The 15,832-nt window shown below is 42.3% G+C and overlaps 1 protein-coding gene across 1 annotated transcript; it reads left to right on the top strand.

The window, feature by feature from the left end:
- The first annotated feature begins 5,991 nt into the window (after positions 1 to 5,991).
- Positions 5,992 to 6,570, top strand: LOC116124721. Its single transcript, XM_031410459.1, has one exon. The coding sequence runs from the start codon at positions 5,992 to 5,994 to the stop codon at positions 6,568 to 6,570; it is 579 nt and encodes a 192-aa protein (XP_031266319.1).
- The last annotated feature ends 9,262 nt before the right edge of the window (positions 6,571 to 15,832 follow it).

The following is a 15,832-nucleotide window of genomic DNA, read 5'->3' as shown; positions in this document are numbered from 1 at the left end:
TTTGTATTAATGTTTATAATAAAATGCTATAATTCACTAAGTAATTATACTATAAATCTATAATGTAATGCTGTAATTAATTAAAATTTTAATTATTTAATTAAGTAATAAACTAAATGTTATAACTTATAAGTCAATTAATTAAGTAGTAATCAATTAATGTAATGCTATAATTAATTATACAATAAATCAATTAAGTAATGTTATAAAATTATAATTAATTAAGTAATCGTTTAACTATAATGTAATGTTATAATTAATTAAGTATGATATTTAACTAGTAATTAAATTTATTAATGTTTATCAATTTATCATATATAATTAATTAATTACTAATTTATTTTAGATATACTTAGAACTTGATAATTGAAGTAAATAACTAAATATATTATTATTCAATCAAATATACTATTTTATTCAAAAATAATTCTTTTACTAATATTAAAAATGTAAAACACTTTTAATTGGATCATAATTCTAATTATTCACTTAATTTATCAAAACTTTAATATTAATATATTATAATATATTAAAGCTTTTAATATGGTGTAATTTATATGTAATAAGTATAATTATATTCATATATTTATTTAATTAGGTTATTTTAAAAATTTAACTTTTTCTATTTAATTTTTTTTTATAAAACAATAGAAACCCTTCATTATTCACATTTTACAAATATTTCATTGTAGTCCAGGTTCCAAAACAGGTTCCAAACAGATTTCAAAATAGGTTTCAAACAGATTCCAAAAAAGTTCCAAAACAGGTTCTAAAAATCGGTTCCAAACTGGGTACCCCCTATAGGTTCCAAATAGGGTACCTTTTTTACATATTCTGGTTCCGGTTCCTGTTCCTCCACACACAAGAATCAAAACCGGAACCGCACAGTATCGATTTCAAAAAATTGGAACTGGAATCTACCAGCACAGTACCGGTTCCTAGCAGGTTCCGGTTCCGGTTCCAGTTCTACCCGCTACTCGTGCTCACCCCTAGAAGTAATTAAACACTGTTTTTGTTTTGCTTTATTTGTTAGTTTAATATATATACATGTAGTAAGACATACGCAATTAGGAAACCCAAAATACCCAGAAATAAATGATCCGAAACCAAAAGCAAACAATCACAAAATTCTAGTGTTAATGCTAGTAAGTGCTACGTCTTGTATATATATTTAATACAATCAACTTCTCCTAAATTACTTTCTTGATTCTCGAAAGACTCCATGCAGATGCAGGTTTAATGCTTTGTTTTAAAAACCAGACCAGACTGGTTGGACCAGGACCCAGTAGCTTCTTTGGTCCGATTTAGGTTTTAGGGGTTTTTTGCAATATTTCAAAATTATGAGGATTAATTGTAATTTTATAAGGGTGTTTTGGAGATATATCAAAAGTTTAGGGATTAATTGGTAATTTTTTGGGGTATTTTTAGAATAAATAAAAATTTTAGGGACTAATTTGAGCGTTTTTAGGAGAATTTTTGTAATATATTGAAATTTAGGGGGTTAATATGTAAGTTTTTAAAAATAAAATTATCGCTGACATCATCGGTCCAACCAGCCGGTCACAGCAAAACAGGTTGCCCTCCGGTTCGGGTTTTAAAACAATGGTTTAATATGGATATCTTTTAGCTCGAATTATATTTCAGCCCTAGTCTCGGAAACACATAACATCACCCTATTTTTCTATAGCAAAATGTTACACTCACAATCTCTTTTTATAAATGTTCTTTTACAATTTTGACGTGATAATTCATAATTGGTCAGATATAATTTATTAAGTGGGACTCAGGTGAGACTCATTACGAACTGATCAATTGCGAGCTTATAACTGATATTTAATTTCTTTGGATCCATTGCGATTTTTTCTAATAGAACTTATGAAAAAAGAGTTTATTATCGTAGAGTTTATAAAAGTGTAGTTTTGTGAAAATTTTGTTAGTTGTTTGATTAGATAAATATAAAATAGCTTTCTAGTATTAATTTACCAAAAGAAGTCTTAATATACAATAATATATAAAGTCAAATTTACAAAATAGAATTGAGATATTTTTAAAATTTCAACAATTTATTGTTAAAAAAGAGTTTCTCCCATAAATTGTAAAATAATACTAATCCTCTTTTCTAAAACACTTCTCTTCTCCATTCCTCCTAATTAGCCTTGAGCTAAACTATTCCAATGCATCTAAAAATCAACATCAGATAAATCCATACCTCATAATAATTTATCTATCGTTAAGATGTTTTGGTTGGTAACTTGAAGAAAACGCTGGAAGATTGTCATGAACTCTTGGCTGCTGGTGAGATAGAATTGGCTGAGCGTGAAGCAAAACACCAAGCAAATGATTACAAGATCACGTATAAATAATACTATAATAGAACACTGAATCAACAAATTTAGGGTTTTAGGAATACTTGTCTGAGCCATGATGTGTGCAAGGTTTGTTGAATCCCTAACTGGTCTTCCTCTTTTGCTCTCAATCATGACTTTCAAATAGGTAAAGTGTACATTAATCTTTTTTGGAGAGGGGAATTAACCAATATATAATGTTTGATTGGTGCCTCCCATTACGGGCCCAATAAACCCAAAAGTCTACATTTTTACCGTCAAATCAGATTATTCAATAATGAAGTGTATTGAATTATAATCTATAATCATATTAATCCAAGTAAAATTATCTTACTGGACTATGCATTTACTCGGTTTTATTAAATCAAAAATATAATTAATATAGTTAGCCCATAAATAGGAAACTTTGCAACACCGTTTCCATGAGAAGTTTGCCGAGCGGTTAGATCTGTGGTTTGTTGGACATTGGACTCCAGCTTTGAACTCGAACTTTAGAAGCAAGTGAAACTGAAAAATTCTCACGTGCATGGTCCGGTAACTACCTACGGTACCAATTCAGGCTATGGCAAAGAGCGTAGATTGGATCCATCATCCATCTTATGGCTTATGATTTTATGGCCTTAGTTGGTAAAATATAATAGGGCCTCCCGCAGCATATTTTACAATCCTGGAATTTTTCTGATAAAATGTCTACTATCCTAAATGGAAATAAGTTTGAAGGAAGCGAGTAAATTACCAGTAGGTAATTCAAGGATGAAACATAATAATCTTATAAATTTAACTTAAACTCATCAGATTTGTTTTCTTATTTGCTGTCCAGTAGTGTAAAATGTTATAGAGAAATAAAATTTCAATTAGAACTTAAGGCTAGCTTTTGAAAGAGATAAGAAACAGAAAGTCTAATGTGAAAGCGCACCGTTTTGGATTATATAAGGTCCAAAAACTTTGATAATTTACACTTTGATCCCTGCACAAATCTAGAAACTAGAAACTCGAAATTGGAAATTGCCTCTGCTGCATTCTACTCAACACTCTCTCAAAATATATGGTAGGGCAAGTGCCTGCTGATAAACTACTGAGTGTTGAATGATGGACGAATATATAACTAGCTGGTTGTGATTGTGACTATATTTTATGAAAGCCTTCTTGTTGTTGAGGTAGTGTTAGGGTCAAAAATCGTCCTCGGCCCAAATAGGAAAGCAGGACCATTTGTGAAGAGAAGACCAGGCCTAAATCCCAAAAAGGCCGAAGCCATTTTAATCCCATTTGATACGAGATACAGCCTGCCCAAACCATCTAGGCACGGGCCTCCCAGTTCTAGTTCACTTCCTTGGCCTATAGGCGAGTTCCGAGCCCACGGCCCACTGATCATATTCCTGTTCCTGATCAATCTCCTACTCGAAGTCCTTCTCCTGTTCTGAACACTTTCCTACTCGAAGTTACTTTCCTGATCAGAATCACTTTCCTATCCGGACATTGGTAAGACAGCTTACCACGTCCCTAATTCTTCTAGGGTTTCCATCAGAGTCATATTAGGACTCCTACTCCCACCAGGATTGAGAGAACAGACAGTCACTATATAAACAGAGGCCAGCCCTCTCACAAAGGACACAGGACATTACACCTTCACACCCAAAGCTCCTACTCGAGAGCTTTACATCACTGCCATAGTCATAGTCTCCGACTAGACTTCCGATAACCTCTTTATTCCCTAGCCCTCACTATACTAGCCTCTTTCAACCTTGCTGACTTGAGCGTCGGAGTGCCTACGGCAAACACCACCCCGGTATTTCTCGTTCGCTTCACGCTTTTGTTTTTCTACGTGTGCAGGTGCATCGGAGCGTTAGTGGCCTCAACCTCATGGGATCAGACCCTCCTTCCGTACAGGTAGATTTTTATGTCTACAGTTTGGCGCCCACTGTGGGGTCTCTAGCAATCATTCGGCTTGACGAACCCTGCTGCGTAGAGAAACTTTCCATGGCTGGCAACTCCGATAACGCTAATCCCGGCCTTGAGGCCAAACTGGAAGCTCTAACTGCTCTCATGCAACAGAACTTGGACAAGGTGGCTACATTGGAAGTTGAGAACAATGCGATCTGGATGAAAAATGCGTCCATCAGGTCAGAAAACCAATCCCTCAAGGAAACGGTGAGTCAATTCTACGACCTAGAGTTCCTGCCTAGCCAAGCACCCCTCAATCAATTCCGCACCCCTGTTCCGTCCATGCAACCTCTCCTTACGCTGGAGCCCTGACCCTCGGCCTCTGGCAAAAGGCCTCGTCCCTTAAACCCGTCTGCGGTCGACAATTCTGTCCTAATTCATGGAGATAAAGATATGCATATAGAACATCAATTAGCCGATTCATCCCAGCATCAAGATCAAGACGATCCGGTGGCAGAAAGCCCTTATCTACAAGACCAGCTCAATTTAACCATCCCAACACATACTCCACTTGGCTCGGCTCGGCTCGGCTCATCCTCGCGGGATGAACGGCCAAACTAAACCAACAGCACCCGAGCCCATCCATCCTGACCAACCGAATGACTATCAGAGGACTCCCCTGACCATCCATATAGGGCGAAACACTAAAACAGTTACTATGGGAGTCATCCAACCAGAAGGAATGACCAAAGATCTATGCTATCAGGGAACGCACGAAGGGACAAGTCAGACTACCCCAAGAGGGGTAACCCAACAGAATGTACCAAAGTTAAATGCAAAGGCCGACCCGGTCATGCGGGATGACCTAGTGGCGTCCCCTTCTCCTATGGAACAGGTACTAGCCAAGAGATTGGCCGATATGGAAGCAGTGATGCGACGCATTCTAGGAATGCTGGTCCCAACCAAGAAGAGCAGGACCCATTGTTACGTGGATTCACCCTTCGTGGACGAGATCGCCCTAGTCGACTTGCCTTAGAAGTTCACCATCCCTAATATGAAAATGTACGATGGCACAACCAATCCGGATGATCACATAGCCTCGTACAAGCAGCGGATGTTCACCGTCTCAATACCTTGACCGCTTAGGGAAGCCTACATGTGCAAAAGTTTCGGTTCAAGCTTATCCGGCCTAGCACTACAGTGGTACATGAACCTCCCGAACGGATCTATTGATTCGTTCGCTCAACTCACCGACACGTTTATGGAATAGTTTGCCAGCAGCAAGAAACTCGAGAAGCTGTTAGCCGACTTGTACAGAGTATACTAGAGAAGAGACAAGCCATTGAAAGAGTATGTCGACAGGTTTAACAAAGAGAAGATTTCCATCCCTACATGCAACCTTGAGACAGCCGTAGATGCCTTCAGAAAGGGTCTTCTCCCGGACGGAGAGCTATACAAAGAACTTACAAAGCTGGGATGCACAACAATGGAATACGCCCTAGCCCGGGCAGTGATCCAAATAAGATGGGAGGAGGATGAGATAAACCAGACGATTCACTCCAGATACGATTCAAGGCGGAATGATAGGAAACCAGAGCACAGGCCAGCAGAGCACCGCTACCAACCCCTAACACGTAATTCGAGCAAAGTCAGGAAACCGTACGATCGTCAACCAACAAGAACCGAGAGCAGATAGTTTGGATCGAACCGATACAAAATACCGGAGTACAGCCTCAATGTCGAGCCAACCTAGGTGGTCGCGATTATGAAAGGAATGGGATCCATCGTTAAGTGGCTAGGAAAGCTCAATCCCAAGGCAAGGAGAGACAATACCAAATGGTGTGAGTTCCATGGCGATCACGGGCACAACACCGCAGACTGCATCGCTTTACGACTAGAGGTCGCTGCACTTCTAAAGAGGGGACACCTCCGGGATCTGCTAACTGATAAGGAGAAGAACACCATCAGCCATAAGAGTTCAAAAGAACCATCACCACCTCTGCGAGAACCTATACCAAAAGGTTTCTGTTCTCTCATCTCCAGAGGATCAGAGATCAGTGGGGTAAGTTACTCATCAGCCAAGCGATATGCCAGAACCAACCACCAGCATGAAGTCCAGTCCATCCATCCGACCTCACGATCACACACTCATCAGGTAATTCAATTTGAAGATGACGAGCCGATCGCCCTGGCCGCTCCTCATCATGATGCCCTAGTCATCTCCCTGCAGGTCACCAACATCCTAGTGAAAAGAGTATTCGTAGATGGAGGCTCCTCAACGAACATCTTATTCCTCAAAACAGTGAAGGCTATGGGACTAGAAGAGGCAAACATCAATAGGTGACCGACGCTGCTAGTTGGTTTTAGCTTTGAGCAGAAGTACAATATCGAGGAGATCATCCTCCCTATCTACGCTGGAGGAGTGAACAAACATACCATCTTTCTGGTAATCGACTGCCGCTCGCCATAAAACATCATCTTGGGCCGACCTTGGATCTACAACATACGGGCAGTCCCATCTTACCTTTCACCAGACGATCAGATTTCCAACCAAATGGGATTTCCAACCAAATGGGGGGTACGAGAGATCAAGGGTGACCCCAAAACTTCCAGGGATTGTTACAAGAATGCCTTCAAAGGCAAGGGTAATTCTTCGTAGCAATTACAGATTCATCCAACCCTATCGACCGAGCCAGATCAACCATCTATAGAAGAGTTGGATGAAGTACAGATACATCCAGATGATCCCAACAGAAAGACACATATAGGGTCTCGCCTTAAGCCCGAGACCAAAGAAAAGCTGATAGAGTTCCTCAAATAGAACCAAGATTGTTTCGCCTGGTCGCACGCCGACATGACCGGAATCAGACCGAAATCAGTCCGAAAGCAATGGTCCACCAGCTCAAGGTAGACCCAGATCACCCACTAGTGAAACAGAAGAGAAGGAAATTCACACCAGAGCATAACCAAATTGTCAACGAAGAAGTCGAGAAGCTCCTGAGCAATGGTATGATCAAAGAAGTCCACTACCCTGAATGGCTAGCAAATGCCGTGTTGTAAAGAAAAAGAATGGGAAATGGAGAGTGTGCATCAACTTTATGGACTTGAACAAAGTCTGTCCCAAAGATTCCTTCTTGCTCCTTCATATCGATATGATGGTCGATGCAACGGCAGGTCACGAGCTCTTTAGTTTCATGGACACTTTCTTAGGGTACAACCAGATCTTGATACACCCAGACGACCAAGAGAAGATAGCCTTCATCACGGAGAGGGGAACCTATTGCTATAAGGTGATGCCATTCGGCCTGAAGAGCATTGGAGCCACCTACCAGCAGCTAGTCAACAAAATATTCGTCGAATACCTACGGGACACCATGGAGGTATACATTGACGACATGCTCGTCAAGTCACTGATAGCCGAACAGTACCTCAACCACCTCAGCCAGACATTTGCCATCCTCAGGAAGTACAACATGAAGCTAAATCCAGTCAAGTACTCATTCGGGGTCTCGTTAAGAAAGTTCTTGGGCTACATTGTGACTCAGAGAGGGATGGAAATATACTGTCTCCAACTTGTGTGAAAGACATCCAGCGCCTCATAGGACGCGTGGTCGCCTTGAACCGCTTCATCTCCAGGTTGGCAGACAAGTGCCATCTATTCTTCCATGCCCTCAAGAAGTCCAAGAAGTTCGAGTGGACCGCCCCTGACGAAGAAGCCTTGCAACAACTGAAAAGGTACCTTACCTCCCCTCCGCTCTTATCCAAACCTGTGGACGGGGAGAAGCTCTACTCTTACCAAGTGGTCTCAGTGACAGCTATCTCAGCAGTACTAGTTCGAGAAGAAGAAATGAAGCAGTTGCCGGTTTACTATGTGAGTAAGTCGCTCCTTGATGCGAAAACGCGATACAGTCAGCTGGAAAAATTAGCCCTCGCCCTCGTCCATGCATCCAGGAAGCTCAGGCCGTACTTTCAAAGCCACTCAATAGTTGTACTCACCTCCTTCCCACTCAAGAAGATACAGCATAAACCAGAACTATCAGGCTGACTCCTGCAGTGGACAGTAGAGCTTAGTGAGTTTGACATATCATACCAGTCTCGCATTGCCATCAAATCCCAGGCATTGGCCGATTTCATTGCTGACTTCACCCCGAATACCACCACCCAAGCAGAAAGTGAGTTATTGTGCATGAACGGCAGGTCACCTCTAAGTGGACCCTCTTAGTGGACGGCTCGAGTAACGTAAATGAAAGCAGACTTGGAGTAGTACTGATTACACCCGAGGGAGACATCATCCAACAAGCAATACGGTGTGGGTTCAAGTGCACAAACAACGAAGCCGAATATGAGGCCCTCATAGCTGGACTTTCCTTAGCCAAAAAAATTGGAGCAAAGAAACTAGAGGTAAAGTCTGATTCCTAGCTCGTGGTCAATCAACTGCAAGGCACGTATCAAGCACGCAACTCGAAGATGACATCCTACTTGAGCATGGTCAAGGAGATGCAGGCCCAATTTGATGAGTTCTCTATCGTCCAAATCCCTAGAACGGAGAACTCCCACGCTGATGCTCTCGCCAATCTCGGTTCAGCCCTCAAATGCTCTTCCCAGTCGTCCATCCTTCTATTACTCATGCAGTGGCCTGCCAACTGGGAGGGACAACAACCAAACAAGCCGCCCGAGGAAGCTATGGGAGTTGAACTAGTTGACTGTTGGATGACTCCAATAGTGAGATACTTGGAGCACTACAAACTCCCAGCTGACAAGAATGAGGCACGACGACTAAAAACAAGAGCCGCTAGATTCACCATACATCAGGGCCAACTCCTTAGAAAATCATTCTCGAGCCCCTACCTCAAGTGCACAAGCCCAGAGGAGGCCTATCGTGTCCTTGCCGAGTTACATGAAGGCGAATGTGGAAACTATGCTGGGGGACGCAGCCTTGCACATCGAGTAATCACTGCTGGATATTACTGGCCGACCATGCGCGCTGATTTAGTCGCCTATGTGAAGAAGTGTGACAGTTGTCAGAGGTTTGCTCATGTCTCACACCTCCCACCAGAGTGACTCCATTCCATCCTCACCCCTGGCCCTTTATGAAGTGGAGAATGGACATCGTGAGAAAACTACCGACCGCACTCGGACAGCGAGTCTTCATGTTAGCAGTGATAGACTACTTTACCAAATGGATTGAAGCCGAAGCCTTCGCACAAGTCAGAGACTGAGAGGTAAAAGCCTTCATCTGGAAGAATGTCATATGCAGGTTTGGCATACCAAAGGAAATCGTCACCGACAATAGATCCTAGTTCATTAGTTTGGGCTTTAGGGATTTCTGTGACATGTGGGGAATAAAATTGAGCTTCTCGAGCCCCCACAACCCCCAGTCTAACGACCAGGTCGAGTCATCAAACAAGACCATCATTCAGACACTAAAGAAGTGATTACAGAAAGCCAAGGGTGCATAGGCAGATAAGCTATCTGGAGTCCTCTGGTCATACCGAACAACAGCTTGCACATCAACGGGTGAGACGCCCTTCTCCCTTACATACAGTTCTGAAGCAGTCATCCCAGCCGAAGTATCAGTCCCGTCCACTAGGCTCCAATGGGCAGACGAGGAATCAAATGACCAGAACCTTTGCCAAAACCTAGACACCATCGACGAGCTACGCGAATGGGTGAGCATCCGTAACGCAATCTATTAGCAACAGGCCGCCCGACATTACAACCGCAACGTGAGGATTTGGACTTTCAAGATAGGCGACTGGGTCCTCCGCAAGGTCTTCCAAAACACCAAGGAGATCAACTTTGGTAAACTCGGCCCCACCTGGGAAGGCCCCTACAAGATAACCAGAGAAGTAGGGAAGGGTGCTTACAAACTCCAGACCCTCGAGGGCAAAGACATCAGTAACAGTTGGAATGCCGTTCACCTCAAACACTACTATTTCTAGGTGAACTTATATTTTTTCTATTTTTCTTTTTTATTTTAAAAGGGATGAGTGGGCCTATCCACCTCCTCTTGGGCAGTCGGCCTCATGGCCAAATATTAATGAAGTATTATTCAGAAATCTTTCATCTCCAAGTTGACTACGGTCGATCAATTATTGTTAAACACCATCAGATCGGCCATGCCCAACCCACAAAAATGCACCTTCGAATCGACTGAAGTCGATCAATTATTTTTAACACCCTTAGATCGGCCATGCCCAGTCCACGAAATTGCATCTCCAAATCTACTCCCGTCGATCGATTATTGTTTACACCTTTAAATCGGTCCTGTCCGATCCACAATTTCACACCTTCGAACCAACCAAGCTCGGGTCATGAAAACACCTTCGAATCGACCCCATTCGGTTCACGAATGCACCATCGAATGACCCTACTTGATCCATGGAATCGCACCTTCGGATCGACCCTGCTTGATCCACGGAATTACACCTTCGAATTCACCCTGCTCAATCCACTGAGTCACCTCCTCGGATCGACCCTGCTCGATCCACGTTATCACACCATCGGATCGGCCCTGCCCGATCCACAAAGAGACACCATCGAATCAGCTCAGCTCGACCTACAACTTGCACCTTCGCGTCGGACCCTACCGACCCAAGAACTCGCACCTCTGGGTTGACTTCACCCAATCCAAGAGACTTCGTACTCGGTCGGCCAGACTGAATGAACGGTTCTTACACCAGCAATATGCAAAGAACCAAACTAGCCCAACATAAGGCTCACATGCCTTAGCCGCTGGTTTACACTGAAGTAACAAACACAACCTGGTGTATCTACAAGAAAAGAAATAATGAACTCATTCATCCATAAAGGAAACATCAGAAGTTAGAATAACCAAGTACAATAACATATGGCCTCAAAGGGCTCAGTTCAAAATACAAATGAACGGCATACGCCAAGAAAAAGGGCATCGCAGGCCCCAAAATACAGGAAAATACTAAGCTAACTATCCCCAGCACGAGCCGCCTCCTTCATCTCTGACTCAGTCACAATGTCTGCACCACTAGCACCCATCCTAGTAGCTTGGTCGCTCGCATCCCCAACATCTGACGGCCCCAGCTGACTAGCAAGGTCAGGCATCTGCTCATCGTCCTGCATACCCGGATGACTGGCTCCCTCTTCTAGTAACTCCCGCATGAGCTGGATGTCTTCGTCCGAATCCCAGTGAGAAGTCTTCCCTTCCTTGAACTCAGCATGAGTTCACCGCAGGCCTTGATGATAACGTCATTAGCAATAGAAATACACTGCTCCCTCAGAGACTCAACCTCTGTGGTCTTCTCGGCTAACTCACGCCTCAACTGCTCCTACTCACGCTCGCTATCCCGCAAACGCTACTAAAACTCTTGCTTGGCCTTCCGAGCTGCCGCTTCCTTTTGACGCAGACTGATGTTAGCCTTGGATACATCTTGTATTCGTTTCTCCTGCGCCACGACAGACTTCCTCAGATGAAGACTGCTAGTGAGTACCTGCACAACAAAACATTGCCATCAGAACGAGATTCAGAAACAAAATCATCAAATACAACTGTCATACCTTAACGGCGTAGGCTATCCCCCCATCAGCCGCAGCAACTGCACCCATCTGGTTAAGACGTGCCTCATCTACTGGGAGTAAAAATGAGTCGGCTAGCTTACTCATGGTAGTTGTATTAGAGTAAGTCGACCTGTGACTCCCAGTCGACCCGTTCGTACGATCGCGGCACCCGGATATCAACCAAACTAGGGATGTGATACAAGGTCCGGATACGCCACACGTCACTATCCTTCAGCGCGGGCGGGTAATCTCTGGTCAATATCCCATTGCCCTGTTGGCTCGGCTCTTCCTCAGAGCTACTACCGAACGAAGATGGACTACCGGCCCTTCTAGAGTCTTCTCCACTTCTCCCATGCCTACTCGAGCCACTCGGCCCATCCTCACTCCCCCCTAGAGCGGCTACACTGACCCCAGTCGGTACGCCCATCGGAATGCCCCCCTCAGGCATCATCACCCTCTCGATCTGAATGACTGACCATCTCTTCAGTCCGCTCTATGCGGCCCCTCTCCACCCGATCGGATGGACCGGACGACCTAACTCCCCTACGACTGCCAAGAAAACTCTTTGTTCGGTCAAGAAGACCGACCGAACGAACCCACACTTAACCCGACTTTGCCTTCACGAATCCCTTCCAAAACAGTCGAAGACCACCCGAAAATGGACCAATCCACTAGAAACCCACCGAAAAATCCCAAATACACACATATTTTTGAAAAAAACGCGACCTAAACACCTCAAATCCCCCTCAAAGTTCCCGGAAACTTCAAAAAAAATTTCCAATCTCTCTTCTAAAAACTTAAAAATATCCCAGCCTCTCCCAAAACCTTGGCAAGAACAAATGAACGAACAGAACAGATGAAAGGGAACAGTACTTACCGTAAAGCCGTCCCGAAAACTATAGAAGGAAACCACCGCTGCTCAGGAAAACTGGAACGAAAATGAAAAGAGGAAAAGAAAAAGAAAGAACAAGTTGCAGAAAAAACGCGAATGGAATACGAACGGTCCATTCATCAATTTTTATAAAAGAAACCTGACAGAAACGGACACGTGGCGGCTTGCTACTGCACAATGGTCAGGACGCCTCTTCGTTTTTCCCCCTCGAAAATAAGGAGTTGATCCCTATCGAACACGTGGCAAACATCCGTGGCACCTAGGAGATCGCGATGCTGTACGAGAGCCGTGCTCACTCACTCTGTCCTCCCGACCGAGCCATCACATAACTCCCGCCTGATCGACCAGCTTGGAATGACTCGACCCAAACTCCATATATTGAAAAGGCAGGAGGCCTCACCCTTCCATCCCTCCGTAGCGGGCGAATGAAAAGCTAAAGGTCGAGGCTCGCATATCCTTTCCACTCGATCGCCCGCTCCTCTTGATCGACTTAGCCCTTGACTCCTGGAGGCACTCATTATGTCCCATGCTTTTCCAGCCCAGAAGGTTCGGTCGACCGATTGATGAGCTTGGAACGGCTCATTCCGAGCCCTCTTCAGAACAAGGAGGCCTCGCCCGTTCATCCTTCCGTGGCAGACCAATTAATCACCTTTAGTCAAGGTCCGTGTATATCACCCACTCGATCGTCCACGCATACCGACCAAGTGAATGTTTTTATATAAATAAACTCCTTACCTCACTCAACACGGCATGCCGAGCGAGCATCCAGGTTATAGAATGATCTTCTCTCCAATCGGTCGGATGTATCGAACGATCCCGTAAGCTCCAAAACTTTCTTCTCTTACCCTTCGGCCCCTCACACCAATCTGGCACACCACCTTGCAATGATGGCCTATTCCTGATCATGTACGGATATCGAACGAAACCCGACCAAGAGTCTACCTGTAATAATTAGTTTATCCACACCGACAATCGTTCGTCCACGAAGAAAGACCGAGCTCTCCTCGATCGCTACCTACTTTCTGACTTAAGAAGTTCTTAACTCAAAGAGTGGGGGACAAACTGTTAGGGCCAAAAATCGTCCTCGGCCCAAATAGGAAAGCAGGATCATTTGTGAAGAGAAGACCAGGCCTAAATCCCAAAAAGGCCCAAGCCATTTTAATCCCATTCGATACGAGATACGGCCTGCCCAAACCATCTGGGCACAAGCCTCCCAGTTCTAGTTCACTTCCTAGGCCTATAGGCGAGTTCCGAGCCCACGACCCACTGATCATATTCCTGAAAGAATCAGCATGCATGAACAGTGGTGGAGATGGAGAATGAAAGCATGGATTCTAANTTTTTGTTTTATCTTTATTTTATTTTGAAGTTTTATTTTTCTCATTGGGAATTTGTTTTGCTAATAATGAGAAATTTTTCTACGCGATGTATGATCATACAACCAATTAACAAAGATGTGTCACATGTGTATAATATACATGTGTCTTTATAAATAAATTGTATGTCGATATGTTACATTTAAGATTTTTTTTAATGTTTTAATTTTTTTTTCTTTTTCTAACTCGTATTTTTCATTGCGTGGCAGCTTCGGATACATGGGGAGCTTGAATACTCATTGCTAGTTGAGTGCTGATATGGAGGAATCAAACCAGATTTATGGATATGAATGAATAATGAATAATGTTTTATTAATAATGTATGTTGATTTTAATAGGGAAAATAATTGAAATACTCATAATTTATAATAGAATATTAATAAAACATTTGAAATACCTATGACGTAAACGTCCTGAAATTTGTATTAATGTGAAAATCATTCTCATAATGACTTGAAATTTAATTCTCTCCAATATTTACTTATAAATATTGTGAAAATCAATTGGGAGATGCAGAGAGCATAAGGGTGACGAGTATGTAATGGTTCATATGAAGCATACCACAACCATAATATTATGGAGGCATGGAAGAAAGAAGTTTAAATGAATATTGATATTTAGTTCCTCAATGGAATTATCATTGTATTTGCTTTGATCGTATATTTCCCTAAACAATGGATTATAATTGATACAGTTGCACTAGTTGATCAAACTAGGGTGTTGATATAATATGATGGTCAAGTGATTTTGACGGAATGTTTGGTTCTTGGATTTGTTGTAGAAGGTAGTAAATTTAAAACTAGACTATTAGACAGAAAAGTGTATTGATTTGTATAGAACATATGGTCAATTTAGAATCAAAAGTCTCGAAAAGATATATTAATTTGGGATTAATGTTGGTCATTAAAGTCCTCATGGTTTGAACATATCTCAATATTTTCGATAATGGGTTGCATTTCTTAAAATCTTGAATCAATAATAGCGTACACTAGATATGATCCTCGACTTATATGAACTACAATACCTAGAGTCAACCTACTCCAAGAAATTGTTGTCACACCGACCTGTCTTCTTTCCTTCTCCTCCACTGCCAATCAATTGCACAAAGAGTGAATAAAAGTGAAATATAGATTATCGTGTTGATATTTTTTTCAAATTTATATTATGGTGACACATTTTGTCATGTGACATTTTTTCTTTATTGTCTTATCCATCAAGTTTATTTTGATTCATGATATTTTTGTGAGAGCTAACTTTACATATGTCACAATTTCCTTGTGATTCTAAAAGGTTGTAAGACTTTGTCCGTGATCATGTAAGAAAGAGAAAAAATATGTTTGTGGTCCAACAAAAAGTTGGAATTATTTTTGTCCTCCACATGTTTAGCTATGTCAAACTTATACCTTTTGCATTTTCATTTCATGTATGTTCACAGTGGATGTGTGCTTGCACACTTATGTCAGACATATACATGTTGCATTTCATTTCGCATTTTACTTCGTGTGTGTGCACACCTTTTTGTTGTGTTAACATCGCATGTTTGACTTATTTTTCATAAGTTGAGTTTTTATCCTTAACAGCTAAGATATTTTATTTGCATTTTTTGTGTTGTCATTTGCACCACTTACAAGTGTTCTAATATCCTTTAGTGGTCTAAGGAAAATCAACATTTTCTCCTTTTAGTTGTGGTCCCACAAGATAGATGAAATCTTTTCTATTTTTGGACTAACATATGTCAGCCCTTGTTTGTTGACTTGGCAAGAATTAGGAAGCATGAAATTGGTCTATATCTTCTTCATTCTTGC

Source organism: Pistacia vera, unplaced genomic scaffold (genome assembly GCF_008641045.1).
Source record: "Pistacia vera cultivar Batoury unplaced genomic scaffold, PisVer_v2 Contig155, whole genome shotgun sequence".
NCBI classification, from domain to species: Eukaryota; Viridiplantae; Streptophyta; class Magnoliopsida; order Sapindales; family Anacardiaceae; genus Pistacia; species Pistacia vera.
The sequence above is the reverse complement of the archived record's forward strand: the minus strand, read 5'-3'. Positions and strand labels throughout refer to the sequence as shown.

Coding starts and splice junctions, on each gene's coding strand:
- LOC116124721 (XM_031410459.1), top strand. CDS start 5,992: ATGAAAGGAATGGGATCCATCGTTAAGTGGCTAGGAAAGCTCAATCCC.